The following is a 15,238-nucleotide window of genomic DNA, read 5'->3' as shown; positions in this document are numbered from 1 at the left end:
CCCGGTCAACTTTTCAGGGGGATGATTGTGTGTTTCCTGCGATGTTGCCGACCTAAAGTCGAAGTCGATCGGTTTCGCGCCTTTGGTTTTGGGGGGTTGACCGCGGCAATTCGACCGCCCTCTCACCAGCAGCATAAACAACAAAAGCACCTCTCGCCTACCTACCACCCCCCCCCCCTAAAGCGGGGGGTTATTACGTAGCCACGGTTTGGCTCGCGAGTCATCGACATCCGAATATCAATCACGGGGCGCGAATCGCCGCAAAACCCGTCGCACCGGGGGTAGTTTTGTGTGTGTGTGTGTGTGCGTTTGGTTCCTTATATTCCATCCCCGTATCGCCGCCCATCGGCATCCAAATCCAGCGTTGGGTCACTTTGTGACTTCCCAGAGGGCTTTGAAAGCGGGGACCGATAGCGGGGGTTGTGAAGCGAAACACATGAATTCCTGCATCGGCTCAAGGTCACGGCACAGCGCTACGGTTGCGGAACGGCGGTGTTGGAGGGTTAGCCGCCGAATTCACCACCCTCTCCCACCGTGCTCCATGCCGTGAATGCACTCTCGCACTCGCGGGTTTAGATGCAGCGAGTTTGATCACAATCAAACCAACCCCCTAAGCGAGGTGCTGTTTAGGGGATGCATGAGCAAGAGAGAGAGAGAAAGAGAGCACGATCGAGAGCAAAGGAAGAACGAGCGAGAATGGATGGTTTCCCACATTGGACGTCGGTGGGTGATCGTTTCCATATTTAAGCCACCTCGCGAAGCTGCAATAAAGCAAGGAGCTCTCAAACAGAAGTGGTGGGGCGCAAAAAAAGCTCAGGAGCAGGGTGGAGCGGCTTAGAAGCAGGAAGTTAAGAACGAACGGCTCAGGTCGCCCCCTGGCTCGGGTGTAGGCTAGATCCGGCTAGTTGGTGGAGGTTGCAGTAAATTAAACAACAACAAAAAAAAACACCACTTAAAAAGGGCACCTAATTGTGGTGACGCGCCGAAGGTCCGACGTTTGGACTCGGGGGATTGGTGTTTTAAAAATGGAAATTATATTTAAGCGGCGTAAATTAAAGCGACACGAACGCGCGTGCGATGCAAATGAGCCGTTCGCCGTTCAAAAACGTTAACCTAAATGTTTAACAATAACCGAGAAAGCCATTTCGCGCATCGGGCCGATCGCGACGGATGATCGTCTCGTAAAAGGGGTTTAATTCTTGCGCGGCTCAACTTGCTGTGCACTTGGGGGTTTGCAATAAAGCGCAACCATGCCTGAAGGGATGTCCCTTTCACCCACCCCGAGGGTGACACCCTTTTTTCCCGGTTTCCGAGCGGCAGCAACATGCACAATTTGGGCGTCCGGTGCCGGAGATGCAAAACCCAGCGCCTAAAGGCAGGTTGACCTCGGCACACAATCCGAAAGAACCGTTGCCAACAGGATGCGTACGGCTTGTTGTTTTGTTGGTTTTTTGTTTGTTTGTGGTCGGCATTTTCTTGCTTAATCTCTTTTTTGTTTAATGAGCTCACAAACCAAAACCAAATCCTTGCCCTGCGCGACCGAAGCGCGATCTGATGGCGTGTGGTTTGCCATAAACCGAGTGCACTTTTGGGTTGCCCCAAAATTCTCGCCCAGAACCTACGCAAACGTGGCGTCGGTGAAGGGGTGGGCTCATAAAAACATAAACATGCATCCGTTCGGAGCGACCTAGAAGGGTGCAATGGAAGAGAGAAAAAAGGAATACGAAAAAAAACAACGCACAAACCGAACACGATCGTGATCGATGCGCTTTTATTGCAGCTACAGCAAGCGTGGAATTGCACTGGACTGCGATCGGCAATACAATAACAAAGAGACACGGGCAGACAGGCGGGGTGTGCAAAGGAAGAAGAAATAGAAGAAGCCAACAAAAAAAACACCGTGACACCCCCGGAAAGCACCGGAAAGGTAGATTTATGTCTTATCTCACGCTCGACGCCTTGCGGTTGAACTCAGGCTCGCCTGAGGCGCTTGGTTGTCGTTCGATTCGAATGTTTCCCAAAAAAGCTACGACAAGCGAGCAAGAGAGTGAGAGCGAGAGAGAGAGAGAGAGAGAGAGAAAAGGCCACGTAAAACTGGTGGGAGTTTGCAAACCATTTTCCTGTTTTTTTTAATTCGGGCTGCTGCGATCACCTAATTCTGGACAGCCTTTTTCCGTCGATTCGGATCGATTCGGAGAAAAACGCATCTAGCAGGCCTTGGAAAGCCCTCGAATCAATGAAAAAAAGCCCCCCGAAGAGGACTTCCGGTGATAGCACCCTTCGGGTGGACAGCCCTTGTCTTAAGGGTGGTTCATTATCAGCCCCCCTTTTTGAGGGTGCAAAAAAAAAGCAAACGAATATGCGCTCCGCCGCATTTCGGGTGCACTTCGTTCGTTCGCTTTAGCTGACACGCGATTGGGCTTCTGAGAGCGATTCCCGCACAGATCTCTTCACTCGCTGAACTTTGCGAAAACATCCCCAAAAATCACCCCCTCCCAACACGTGGGGGGGGGGGATGCAAAAAGCAACCCCCTCACCAAAAGCGCAATCGCACGATCTGCGCGGTTTGAATGCGCGTGCGCGAGCGCAACTCGCGCTCAAAAGGATGTCCGCTAAGCCGTCGGGGGAGGGTGAGTTGAGCCCCCCCGCCCCTTGTTCCGCCCTCTAGTGCGGGTGGGGGGTTGAAGGGTGGAACACAACATCATCCCCGCGTGCCGTACCGTGTGACCCAACGAGGGAGCTTTACTTCTTCCTCTCTCGTTCGCGCGACTCGCCGTTATGTCGCCGCCCGTTAGTTCTCCTTGAGAGCGTGCGACGAGCTCCTCGCAACGCACGCATATTCGACGCTTTTGGTTCTCTCTCGCTCACTCGCTTTTCTGCTCACTCTATCTGACACACCACTGAGGGGTGGTTTTTTGTAGGGGGTTGGATCGGTCAGTGGGTGGGTTTGCGTGAGCTTCTCGAGAGGGGACAAGAGTGAACGATGCCTAAAGTTGAATAACAAAGAGAGAGAGAGAGAGAGAGAGAGAGAGAGAGCAAAAGGAGAGAGAAGAGGCGAGAGAGCTTCTTGAAAGAGTCACTACAGTGCGTACTGTAGTTGTAGAAACGGTTGCTTTCAGTGATTTTGGGAAAAAAAACAATCAAGGGGGAAGATATAATTTTTATGTATTTTTCAATGAGTTTTCTGTGAGGCGGCGTATGCCATTTGTTACGGTCGTTAAAGCAGCTGTAAACAGACTAGTCGTAAACCTCGTTTAATAAATCTTTATTGCTTTTGTCGCTCTTCCAATGATGTATTGACTAAAATCAGTACACTTTAATTAACATAGACTTTAATTTTCGAAAAATATGTTTGAGATAATATGGATTCTTCGCTTGCCGAAGTAAATCGTCAAAAATATAGAGAGCTTTTCTACGACAGTGCTATAGAACATTAGTAAAAATCATATATGTTACTGTTAAACTATGTTTCATGGAGCTAATGCAGTGTTAATTCAAAGATTCAGCCAGCAATAAAGCGTTTGGTATAACAAATACTGGCCATGCTGTCTGATAGCATTTTCCACCCATGATAACTAGCAGTCATTTTAAGGAGGATTTTTGCCGTTAAAGCTTTTTACTGCTTTGCCTTTAAGCAGTATGCGATATTTAGTGTTTTCGCATTCAACCGATTCAAACAATGTGTCAAAATCCATCCAGGGCCTCGTTTATCAGTTTCTTCTCTCGCGCATTGTAGCGCATGGTTGAATTTGAATGTACGCCTCAAAACTGCAACACTCTCACCGCATCGTACCGCACTGTACGACCGCGTGCAGGGGCGCCACCCTAAACGACGATCAGCTTCTAATCTCGTCGTCTCTCGCAAAACTCGCGTCCCTCGCATGCTCAACTACACTCCGCTCGGCGTTTTGCTCATTCACAACTTACTCCCAAGTCACTCATGGCGGCCCGAAAAGAAGAAAAAAAATAAACCACCCCACCTGCCACCAGAGGGTGAATCCTTGTGAGAGTCAACCCTCTGCCACCGGGCACCAGCCGATCGGAGATCCCTCGTTCTCGAAGGGGGCGCAAAAAGAAAAGAAGAAAGAAGAAAAACAGCAAAACCACCGCGAATCCGGCCGCGCAACCATCCCTTCTCCCTTTTTCCGGCGCGGTTCGCTCGCCCAGCGCGCGCAAAAACTGACGGCAACGGCTCTTAAGGCGACTCTCGCGACCGAACCGCACCAGTCGAGGGTTGAATCCGGTCCGGTCGCGAACCGAACGCCTCAATCGTCTCCAGGCGCCCAATCGAGCCGGATCAGCGACGCACCACAGCGACGTACCATCGGGGGAAGGAGCAAAAACACACACACACACATAGCCCACCACGCAAACACGTTGCACCGGCGCGATCCTTTCAATACGCAGGAAGCAGGAAACTGTTTCCGGTTCCGGCGCGGGTGGGTGGAAAACGAAAAAACCAAACCAAACAGTGGTTTCGAGTGCGTGTGTTTTCTGTGTGCGGTGTCGTTGTGTCGACGTGTGCCCGGTAGTGTTTGTTTGTAGTGACTGAGAAGATCCCGAAGATCCTTTGGAGGCAGGAGCAGGATGAGCGCCTCAGCACCACCGGTGCACGTGCTGGAAGCGATCCACGCGTTTGTGGCCAAGCTGGGCATCCGCGAGCCACGATTGACCGTGTCGAGTGGATCGCGCAATGGGGACAGCTACTCCGGGGACGTTTATCGGATTGTGGTCGCGCCTAGCAACCGCGACATCGAGGACTTTGAGAACAACAACAACAGTGGCAGCAACATGGCGCACGGGGAGGACGGTCGGCAGGTGGTGGGAGATGCCACCGCCAGTGAGCTGTTGCTGTTGGATCGAGCCACTAGTGGATGGTAAGTGGGGGTGGTGGGGGGGGGGGAGTAAGCAACAAAACAAAAAAAACCGGAAATGGAGGCGCTCGACGTTCGATGGAGGCGCACAGTGGCGCACGTAAAGTGCGCGTGAAGGCGGAGGTGTTTCGTTACAATGGTCATTGTCTGTCCAGCAGGGAGGGCGAGAGGGAAGGAAGGAAAGAGCGGGGAGGGGCAAGAAGCCCGTATGGTGGGCCCGATTGACCCACTTTCAGCTCGCAGTGACTTTGAACTACATTTAAGCGAAGCCAGCCTAGACGCGACTGGCCCAGGGAGGATGGCGGAATTCTAGCTCAATTGAGACTAATGTGTGTGTTTGGTGCAAGGGAGGTGGAGAGGTGAATGGTTGGGTATGAGGGGGAGTGGCGGGAGGGAGGGATCACAAACACACGCGACTCGTCTTCTTGCGCGTTTAGGATGGGTTGCGAGATGAAGCTCGAGAACGAGAACGTAGAATGTGAAACATTCCATTCATGGTGTGCCATTCCACACCCTGCTACTGGAGGTGGTGGTGGTGGGGGTGGGGGAGCTCTCTTAACTCCACCTGAGAACCCACTTCCCCCCCTCAATCGTGGCTTTTCGATTCCTGCGTTTGGTGCGCGATCGCACGGCAGAAGATCACACCGAAAACCGTACGACGTAATTTGCACAAAATTCGGATCTTCACCATTCCCTTTCCATCCCCACCGGGGGGGAGAGGGAGCCGATGACCCACAACCCGGAGGGAGCAAGGGGGGCCGGGGAGTTCAGTAAAAGACCCCCAACAGCAAAAGCAAAGAAAAAAAGACAAAAATTGGTGGGGGGAAGGAACAAACAAAAGACGACAAAACCCCCCCGGACGACCAAATGGCGCCGAACGAGGCTTATTAAAATACGCAAAGCATAACACTCGCACCACAAAACGGGGGTGCTGAGGGGGGGACCAAAAACCAGTTTTTCGATTTTCCCTTTCGTTCCATTCAACTCCGCAGCCCGACGGTGGGGCGACGGGCGAAACCCGGAGTGACCGATTCTTTCGCGATCCCAAGAACGCTCCTGTTCCTCGCGAGCTTTCGGGCGGTGAAGAGGAACTTCCCGTGGCTTTTGGGCGCTGGTGTGTGTGTGTGTGCGTACACGTGTGTGTGAACGATCGTGCGATCCCTTTTGGGGCACGAAATCCCACCGTGATCATTATCGCGCGAGTTCGACTGCCCGACGGGGCCCGTTTTGCAAATACTGACCTTCATTCTGTGTTGGTAAGGTGTTGTGAGGAATTTGTGGAATTCCGAGGCACTTCCGTGGGTTGGGGAAGCGAATTCTTCGCCGTCGTGGCGATAAATCAGGGCGCCCAAAAAATGTGTGTCCAGATTTTTGTCTTGTGCTTTTTTTTTTGTTTTTGCCTCACCCCCGTTGAGGGTGGCCTCCCTCAGTTGGGGGATGATTTATCTCGTACACCACCCTGGCGCCACTCGTTAGCGCCTTGCCGTGGGATCTCCCTGTACTGGTGGGGTGGTTGGGGTTGCCACCTCGAAGGGTGACAAATGCCGGTTCCAAATACCACCCCAACTACCCCACGAAAAGAAAAAAAAACATAAACTCCCCACCGAAGGCGCCAACTTTTGAGGTCCGATCCGATCGATCAATCTCGCGGTTTCGCTTTCAATGCCGCCATTCGGAGGTCGTTGAACGCGGCAGCAACCACGGCAGCCACGTGGTGGTTGGTGAGAGGTAGGACCACCACAACATTAGCATAACAATGGCCACAATTGCCAGACGCGGGCGCGTGCAGCATCAATCGATTAGCTGGCAGGTTTTTCGTGCTTTAGCCGCCCAAGTTTAGCGCTAGTGGCGCGGGATGTTTACTAGACACGATTCCTTCGTTATCTCTCTATCTCTCTCTCTCTCTCTCTCTCTCTCTCTCTCACACACACACACTCACGCAATCTCTAGGGTTTCTTCTTCAAGCTTTGTTTTTGATTCTACGTCTCGGATGTTTTTATTTTTTGTTTCGTTGCTCGGTGGTTTGTAGAATATGGCTTTACTGTGAATCTGTCGAGCCAAAAAGGGGTACTTTTTTTGTTCTTTTAAATCGCTCGTTGTTTTTGGGACTCCAAAAAAAAAAGGTCCAACACGTTTGGAGAACATTTTTGCTTACCCTCGAAGGAAGCCAGAGACGGCGAGCTTTTACGTACCTGAAGCAATGTGCGTATAAAAACCCACGAACAGGTGTGTCCTGGCGTATTTTATTTATTATTTTAATAACAAATAACAATAGATCGATGTTGCATACGTGACACACCACCTGAGACGGTGGCACACTTTTGCGCACTTCACTCAATAAATAAACCCATTTAGAATGTGTTTTGTTCCACAATGCTAAATAACTCCACCGAACACTATTGTGCAGTGGGTTGGCAAAAAAAAGACACACTTTTACAAAGTGATTGTTTTTTTTTCTTCTTCGAACGAAAGCAAATTGTTTATTGACCCTCGCACAACCCGCAAAACAATGCGCTGGGTTCAATAGGTTGGCCTCATAATAAACACAAACCACACACAAGCACACACTGAAGGAGGTCCCATAGGCCGCTGGAAAAGGAAATACGAACCCGTTTCACACAGCCCCGCGAACAGCTGGTTGTGATCGGCGGAAATGGCCCCAAAACGGGGCCCTTTAGTCATCCGTGTGATTGAACTTCCCCGTTTTCAAAAGGCCCTTTTCGAATGATGCGATGAACTTCACAATCGATCGGCACATCTCGTGATGGTGGCAAATAGCGGTGAATCAACCCATTCCAGCACACGTAGAAACTGCGATCACCCTCTGTCGGCCCTTTCGGCGTGCTTCGCGCTGAATGCGCGAAATCCTCGACCAATCCCACAGGAGCACAAGCTACACGATCCTGCTAAGGTTGCGAGAAATGCGAGGGTGAGAAAAAAAAAACACGAAACACCCTGCCACAGATCTGTCGGGGAAGGGCTTAACAACAACAAAAGCAAAAGAAGCTCCACCAAACGGGAGATCCCATCCCCTCCTCCTCGGGTGGGCAAATGTTTGCATTTCCCACAATTATCACCGTCTGTGGGCGATTCGGCGAAACGGTGAGTGAAAGAGAGACCGAACAGGGGGGTGGTAGAAGAAACGAGACGGAAGGCGAGACGATCCTTCCTTCCCAGAGGAACCCTTTCCGGAACCAAACACTTTCACTCATTCGCAGGAATGGGTGAGACGCTAACAGGACAAAAAGGGCTAACGCTGGCAGTTTCCTAAAGGGAACCTTTCTCTCTCTCTCTCCCTGGCGAAGGAATTCGTCCACGCGCGAGAAGTGTCTACGGTGGCAGAAATCGCGTGAAAAAACACATCCCCACATCACACAGGCAAGTGAGTTCGTTTGGTCGGATTATGATCTACGAGGCCCTTTGGAACACAGCCACCCCCTTTTACCAGCTCTAAGCGCGATCGCGGGCCATTGACCGAAAGGGGGCCACTGATCGGGCAGGATCGCGGATTACGTTCGCCAGGAGATGACAGGAGATCGCGCGCAAAACAAAAGCAAACATAAACAAACTGCAAGTGCAAAAATGCGACCCAGCTAGCCAGTCGGGCCCTTTTCCTGAGTCCTATCTCCCTGTCCCTAAGGGCACTGTGGGCGCGTGTGCGTGCTCCGTACGCGACTGTGTGTGCGGGCCCGCGTGGCGGTGACGTAGGTCAGTGCTGATTTCGTGCCCAACCTCAACACACCACAGATAAGAGAGTGAGAAAGAGAGAGAGAAAGCGTGACAGCCAAAAAGCACTCGCGGCCAGGATGAAGAAAAAAAAACAAGCACTCACTACCAGTTAAAAACGCCATCGACGCGGTTATCACTGTGTGAAGGAATTGTTTGTCGGTTTGTTTGTTTTATCCATTTTTGTTTTTGTTTCAATTGGCGTCGCTTTCCGCGGCAGGCTTTTCATTTACCACACTACGATCGCGGGGACTCCCGCGTAATGGTGTCAAATATCGAGCCTGTCATCAAGTTAGGCACCCCTAGGAAGGGTGTGCCGAGGGTGGTAACGACGGGCTGAAAGTCCACGCTTTGTAGCACGTGCTTGGCGGCCGCTAGGGTGGTGAATGCTCCCCAATTTTGCGTAACCCGTGCGGGGACATTTAGCTACTAATTTACCTAGTTGGCAGGTGACGTTTTGGTGACTCGTTGCGCACCCATCAAATGGCTGTCAAATGGCAGAAGCTCAATGCGTGTTGATGTAATGGTTTTTAAATTTAAAATTTTACACATTTTAATCGTTCCGATTTTCATCCATGGATCCATGCCGTGCGAGAGCTAGAATGATGGGGTTAATGAACAACAACAAAAAACGTGCCAAAATTTTTACCATTTAAAACCTGTTGCCAATGACAACCCAGGTGAATGACTTCTCACCGACTCCACAGTAGGCGGGTGCCGGACGGTGACATTTACATCAGCTTAAAATAAAACTCGCACACACACACACGCACGCAATGGGGCCAGATATCCTTCAAGCATATCGTTTCGCTTCGTCCCGCCGTTCGCCACAATATCAAAAAGAAAGTGTTGATCCCGTCGTAAGCTTTCCTCCAAAGGAGAAAAAAAAAACCGTCCAAAAAAAACGGACACTGTAAAAACAAAAACAGTAGTAATATAATAACCGCCACAGTAATCGCCGAGAGCTCCACAAAGCTGGAGAAGGTCGGTGAAAGGGTTCATCGGCTTCCCATCTGCTGTTGCTTCTCGGCCGTGATTACATTCGAGAGCCCAACCGCCAACAGTGCCTGTACTCCACGGTGCCCATGGTAACCGTATTCGATTGCGAGGTCGCGAAATTATTCGCTGCCAAAAAAAAAACACCAAATTTAAAAACCCAACGTGTGCTTCAGTGGGAGCGAATCGAACGAACGAAACGAGACGAAGGAGAGAGAGAAAAAAAGGCCGAAATGAAACAAAGGCAAATAAACAAACAGAGCCGGCGCGGTTCGAATGCGTGCGAACGTCGCATATAGTACTACGGCCGGGGCGATCGCCGAATCGCCACGCACTGGAAACTGACCACGAACAATCTGCAGCGGGCACGCACACGACTCCACGCAGCTGAGCCACACAGCGCACACAGCTGGGGCCCTTTCCCAATATCGTCGCCGTCAGTTTTGTCGTCATCGGCGTCGCCGTGGAACGATGCAATTTACCGGCGCGCCGAAATTGCGTACGTGAGATCACTGACCTCGGCAGGGCTTTGCAGGGCGCCGGACCTATTGGTGATGGTCGTGGTGGTGGTGGTGGTGGTGGTGGTCTGAGACGTTCCTTTCCAATTCCTTTGGCGTGCCGTCTGCGTCGGGATATATCGGTGGAGCTTGCGGTCGCTTTTTTTTTATTTCGGGGCGCAAAGATTGTCTTAAAATTCGTCGAAATTATGATTGCCGGCTCGGTGAAGGTCAGTGCGAGCGTTCGGTTGGTTTTGCAATCTCTTTTTTGTTTTTTTTATTAGCTTGCGGGAAATTTCACAACACCTGGGCGCAGGGTGGACCCTGTTCAAGGGACGGATTTTGTGTACGATACCTGTGGTAGGGTTGATTGTAGATTAAATTGATGATTTCCCTACGTCAAACGGTCGCTTTTTTTAGATCAGATCAAATTGCAATTTTCCTCCAAAAGATCAGAAGCCAAATGCCATGCAAAGATCTTAAAACCGCCAGGTTTCAGACCCCCACGTGGCGCAAATGGAGTAACCTGCCCGGTCGGATATGCAAAAAAGGGGCACACACACACAAAACCAACAAAAAAGAAACGCGACACGCGCCACTCACGCACGTACGCGCGTTTTGCGTATACGCAAGCAACGCACCACCGTTCGTTTTCACGCATGTCGGCAAGCGAAAACTCCACTTTCGCCACAACAAAAGGCACGCCACAACGGGGCGGAAAAGAAGTGAAAAGAAAGAAAAAGGGGAACCGATTCCCCGCACACCTCGCCGCCCCCATCGCACCCGCACTAGCGCAAGGAGCCGCGGAAGGGTTGAATCCGCGTGATCCAATGAAGGGTGCGAACAAGCGCCAGCATGAGTGGCCACCTCCACCTCCACCACCGGGACACCACCTCCCCCACCCTCACTCCCTCATTTAAATGGCGTCCATTTAGGCGATGTGCGCAGGAAACAATCAGCGTTCGCGCGCGCCCGCGTATTTAAACGCTAATAAGACGCGTTTAATAGCACGCGGTTGCATAATCGGCACGCAAAATTGTACAAAAAAACCCTCCCAAAACGGTGAGGTGGATGGGGAGTGGGGGGGGGGGGTGCACCGGTCAGCAATTTTGCGAGGGGCAAACCCACGAAATCGGAGAATTTCGGCCCGTCTCCGATGCGTATACACGTGCTACTAGCACACGTAGCGCAAAAAAAAAAACAAACAAACAAACAAAAAAACCCGAATCATAACACAACCCCCCGGTCCCCAATCGGCCCTGCAACACCTGCCCAACACCTTACTACTCGCAAATCACACATCCGCAGCCGTGGAAATGCGTGGCCCGAAACCGCGCGAACCCGTAACCGTTAGTAATCGCGTATGTAAACAGAATGTGTCACCGTCGGCAGGTTTTTCCGTATTTTCACACCTGCACCGACGCTTGCTGAGATTGAAAGTTTGCACGAGTGTGCCTGCGTGCGCGCGCGCGCGCGTGTGTGTATGCGTTTTGTTATGGGCGTAGATCGCGTGGAAGGTGGGTGCCACTTGCGCCACCCCAAGCGCGCACCGGTTGCTGAGTGTGACAAGTTTCTCCAATTATGTCAGCCTCTTTAGCGCTTGCTGCAGAAGCACGAGGACGGATTTGTTGAGGCCATGTGGGGAGAGAGAGAGGAGAGCAACTGTCATGTTATGATGCACTTGTTTTTCATCACACAGTCAATCGAAGGTGCTAATGGTTATGCACAAGACGCCACTTGCGCCAAAGGGCTCGCGGAGATGCGTTTTTGTTGTTGTTGGTGTTGTTGTCGGCTAATGAGCGCAGGGCATTTTGTTTGAGGGCTCGTTATTCGCCAAATGTGAGTAAACACGGATGCGGCCCGCGGACGGAAACACGGAAAAAGGGCCCGCGGATCGTGGTCGATAGGAAGGCTCCGATAAGAAGAAAAAAAGGGGGGGTTTATGTTTGATCAACATATCCCTTGCTCTCTAGCTTTTGAAACGCAGTGACGCATTTGGTCACTGGAGTGTACTCTCCAAACCGCAGTTCGTTGGTGGTATATTGGGAGTGAAGACAAATTTTTCATCACCATTGAATGTTTGCTTTCCATCGCGCCAACGCAAGCGATGGTCCTTTAGTGCTTAGAAAAGTGATGGCTTTAAAACAACGTTACGATGGAATGGCATTCCGCAGGCATTCGATCGTAAATTTATGCACTTCCGGGTGGAGGTGCTAAAAAAATCGTAATTTTCTGGCGACAGCCTGCGCGATGTAAAAAATCTTGACATCTTGGCAGCGTTTGCTGAGTTGGAAACGTTCTGTAGCCACTTTTACGATGCTGTAAGTGTACGCAAAATATAACCTCATCTTAGCTGTCACGTGTCAAATCAATTTCAAAAGGGTCAATGTCAGTTGCTTCCCGCGTAGCTGCTTCATTGTTTTGAAGTAAATAAATAAACGAAGGTTTTTCTCCGGCTACTAACTGCTGGGGATTTCTTGATCCACTAATCGAGCGATTTTCTCACCCTCCTCCCCCTCTCCCCCCTTTCCTCCCTCTCTTCCACAGCCACGAGTTCAACGAACTCCCGAAGCCGATCAGCGTAATCGCAAAGGTGGCACCAACCACGAGCCTGCGCCGGTCACTCTACAACAGCTCGGCACACTTCCAGCGCGAAAAGTACGTGTTCGACGTCGTGATGCCAACGTTCGAGCGGTTCCAGCAGGCACGTGGCCTACGGCCAGCTAAAACCTTCGCGCACTACCCCAGCGTGATCGCGTCCGAGTGCTGCGAGGGCTTCGAGTACATCCTGCAGCGTGACCTGGTGGCCCAGGGCTACCGGAACTTCCCACGCACCGAACCACTCGCGTACGAGGACGTCCAGCTCGTCCTGACACATTTGGCCCAGTTTCACGCGATCTCGTTCGCGATGCAACAGCAGGCACCCGGTGCGTACGCGCAGATCGTAGGTCAGCTGCGTGAGACGATCTTTGCGCCCCCATTGCACCGATCCTTCGTCGATTTCCTGCAGCGTAAGGTGGACTACGCCGTCGAGACGTTGCAGCGCAATCCGGCCCCCGGGGACAGTGCCGTCGCTGAACGGTTGTGCCGGTTCCGGGACGAATACGGGCAGGCGATGGTCGATTGTGTGCAGAACCGTGATGACACCGTCATCTGCCACGGGGACTGCTGGATCAGCAACATCCTGTACCGGCCGGGTCGGGTAAGTGTGTGTGTGTGTCTCGGTGTGCCTGTGCTCTCATTGAATGTCCTAACTTGAGGGAGGATTTCTCGATACTTTGCAGGGATCCACTGGCAAGGAGCTAAAGTTCCTCGACTGGCAGGTGGCCCGTTGTGCTACGCCCGCTATCGACCTGTCCTATTTCATCTTCTGCTGTACCGACAGTGAGCTTCGCGAACGATTGCCTGAGCTTTTGCGCAAATACCACAGTGTGTTAGTGAGACGTATCGACGAACTTGGGACGGTAAACGGGCGCGATCTATTCCCGTTCGAGCGACTCCAGATGCACATGAAGAAGTACGCCCGGTTCGGTTTCGGTAAGTGGGTGCAGCTCTTGCGTAGGAAGCTGGCCTCTAGCATCTCATTTCATTGAATTTTCCACCTTCTAGGGATGGCACTGATGACGCTTCATTCGACGTGCTGCGTGGAAAAGGACCTGCCCAACGTGTCGGCGGCCCTCGAAACGACGGAACTGGTCGATATCGATGAGCTCGCGAAGGACATGCTGTACAATCCGGCCTACATTAAGCGCATGTCCGGCGTGTGCCGTGACATGGTGCGGCTCGGGTACCTGTAGAAGGGTGGGTTCGTGGCCACCACCGGTTCCAACTGCCGCCCCACCACCCTCTCCCTTCGGCTAGGGGTTAGTTAAGGTAGTACTTAAGGTAGCGTTAGCCCCCGCGACGTGTTTATTCCCTATGCAGTATTCTAGCGATCGCACACCCGAACGAACGGCGCACGGTCAGTATTGGAGAGATTGGTATTTTTTTTTGTTAGTATCGGCCTCGGAATGGCACACAGAATGAAGAGAAGCAGAAGCTAAGCTAAGTTACCATGTAGGTTGGGGTAGGCTGCCGGGCGGGCGCTGAACTAAACTGAACATTACGAATCGTAATTGAAATTATTTCACGATCATCACATTTTAGTGATTGGCAAACGAATGATATTAGCCGCGGCCGGCTGGGAGGGGCAGAGGGGAGGTTCGTTTGCTCCTCTGCGGGCTTTGTTTGTTTGTTTGAACGTTTGTTTTGGTGCATCTACACGCGAGTTTGCTCAATTCGCGCGGGTTGACCGGAGAGCACCATAGAGCACAGCATCCGACGGCGCGCAACAGACCGCGGCCACATTCAAAATTCCAAAAATCGCATTTTGCACCCATCGTCTGACGTTCCTTCAAGTATAGCTTTACCGATCCGGTTGTTTTTTATATTTATTCGCAACACGACGAGAAGACGAGGCAAAATATAACAAGAACGAGCACCACTCAGGTAGTTTGTAGAGGTAGGACGTTAGGTTTGGGCTACTTAGATACGGTTCGCACGTGGCGGACCTCGGTTTTTCGGCGCGCCATCAAGCAGCCGCATTATCTGTAATGTTACGGTAGCAATAAACACTACTCATCGTACATTGGGATGCGTTAAATCGTTGGGGGGCGATTCCGAGTGTGTTGAAAAATTTACAAAGATGGCTTTTTCGAACCATGTGGCTGAGGATGAAATGTCTATGTAGACATAACTTCTTTTGAAAACCAAATGCTTGGCTTAATCAGTTATGGTTTTCTTATTGAGAAATGTAATCTGATAGTTTTGAAAATGGGATGAGATTCGTTTATTTTTCGATGAGAAATTAAATATCACGTGTTAAAACCACTACAGAATTTAAAACCAACCTTCCTCGTCGCATGTAACGCAACAGGTCCGTATGCGTTACTTGGCATAGAAACAGTGTCCCTGCTAAAACATCGCCAGTTGAAGCGTTTCGTTTTAAGCTAACGATTTTACGGATTTCGTTGTCCTCCTGTTGTTTTCAATACAAAATCATTAAAAGAATAATCAACCAGTGCTTTAAATTATTAAAACAATCACACCTTTCAAACGATATGGTGCATTGAATTGTGTTTTGTTCATCAAGTAAAATTCTCCCGC

General features: G+C 51.1%; 1 protein-coding gene across 1 annotated transcript; it reads left to right on the top strand.

Moving 5' to 3' along the window:
• The first annotated feature begins 4,587 nt into the window (after positions 1-4,587).
• LOC128731055 (uncharacterized) lies at positions 4,588-14,712 on the top strand. Its single transcript, XM_053824150.1, has 5 exons — positions 4,588-4,780; positions 9,859-9,866; positions 12,648-13,295; positions 13,378-13,630; positions 13,703-14,712. The coding sequence occupies exons 1-5, from the start codon at positions 4,588-4,590 to the stop codon at positions 13,888-13,890; spliced, it is 1,290 nt and encodes a 429-aa protein (XP_053680125.1). The 3' UTR covers positions 13,891-14,712.
• Positions 14,713-15,238: the final 526 nt, after the last annotated feature.

This window comes from Anopheles nili, chromosome 2, assembly GCF_943737925.1.
Source record: "Anopheles nili chromosome 2, idAnoNiliSN_F5_01, whole genome shotgun sequence".
NCBI lineage: Eukaryota > Metazoa > Arthropoda > Insecta > Diptera > Culicidae > Anopheles > Anopheles nili.
This window is presented reverse-complemented; position numbering and strand designations above follow the sequence as displayed.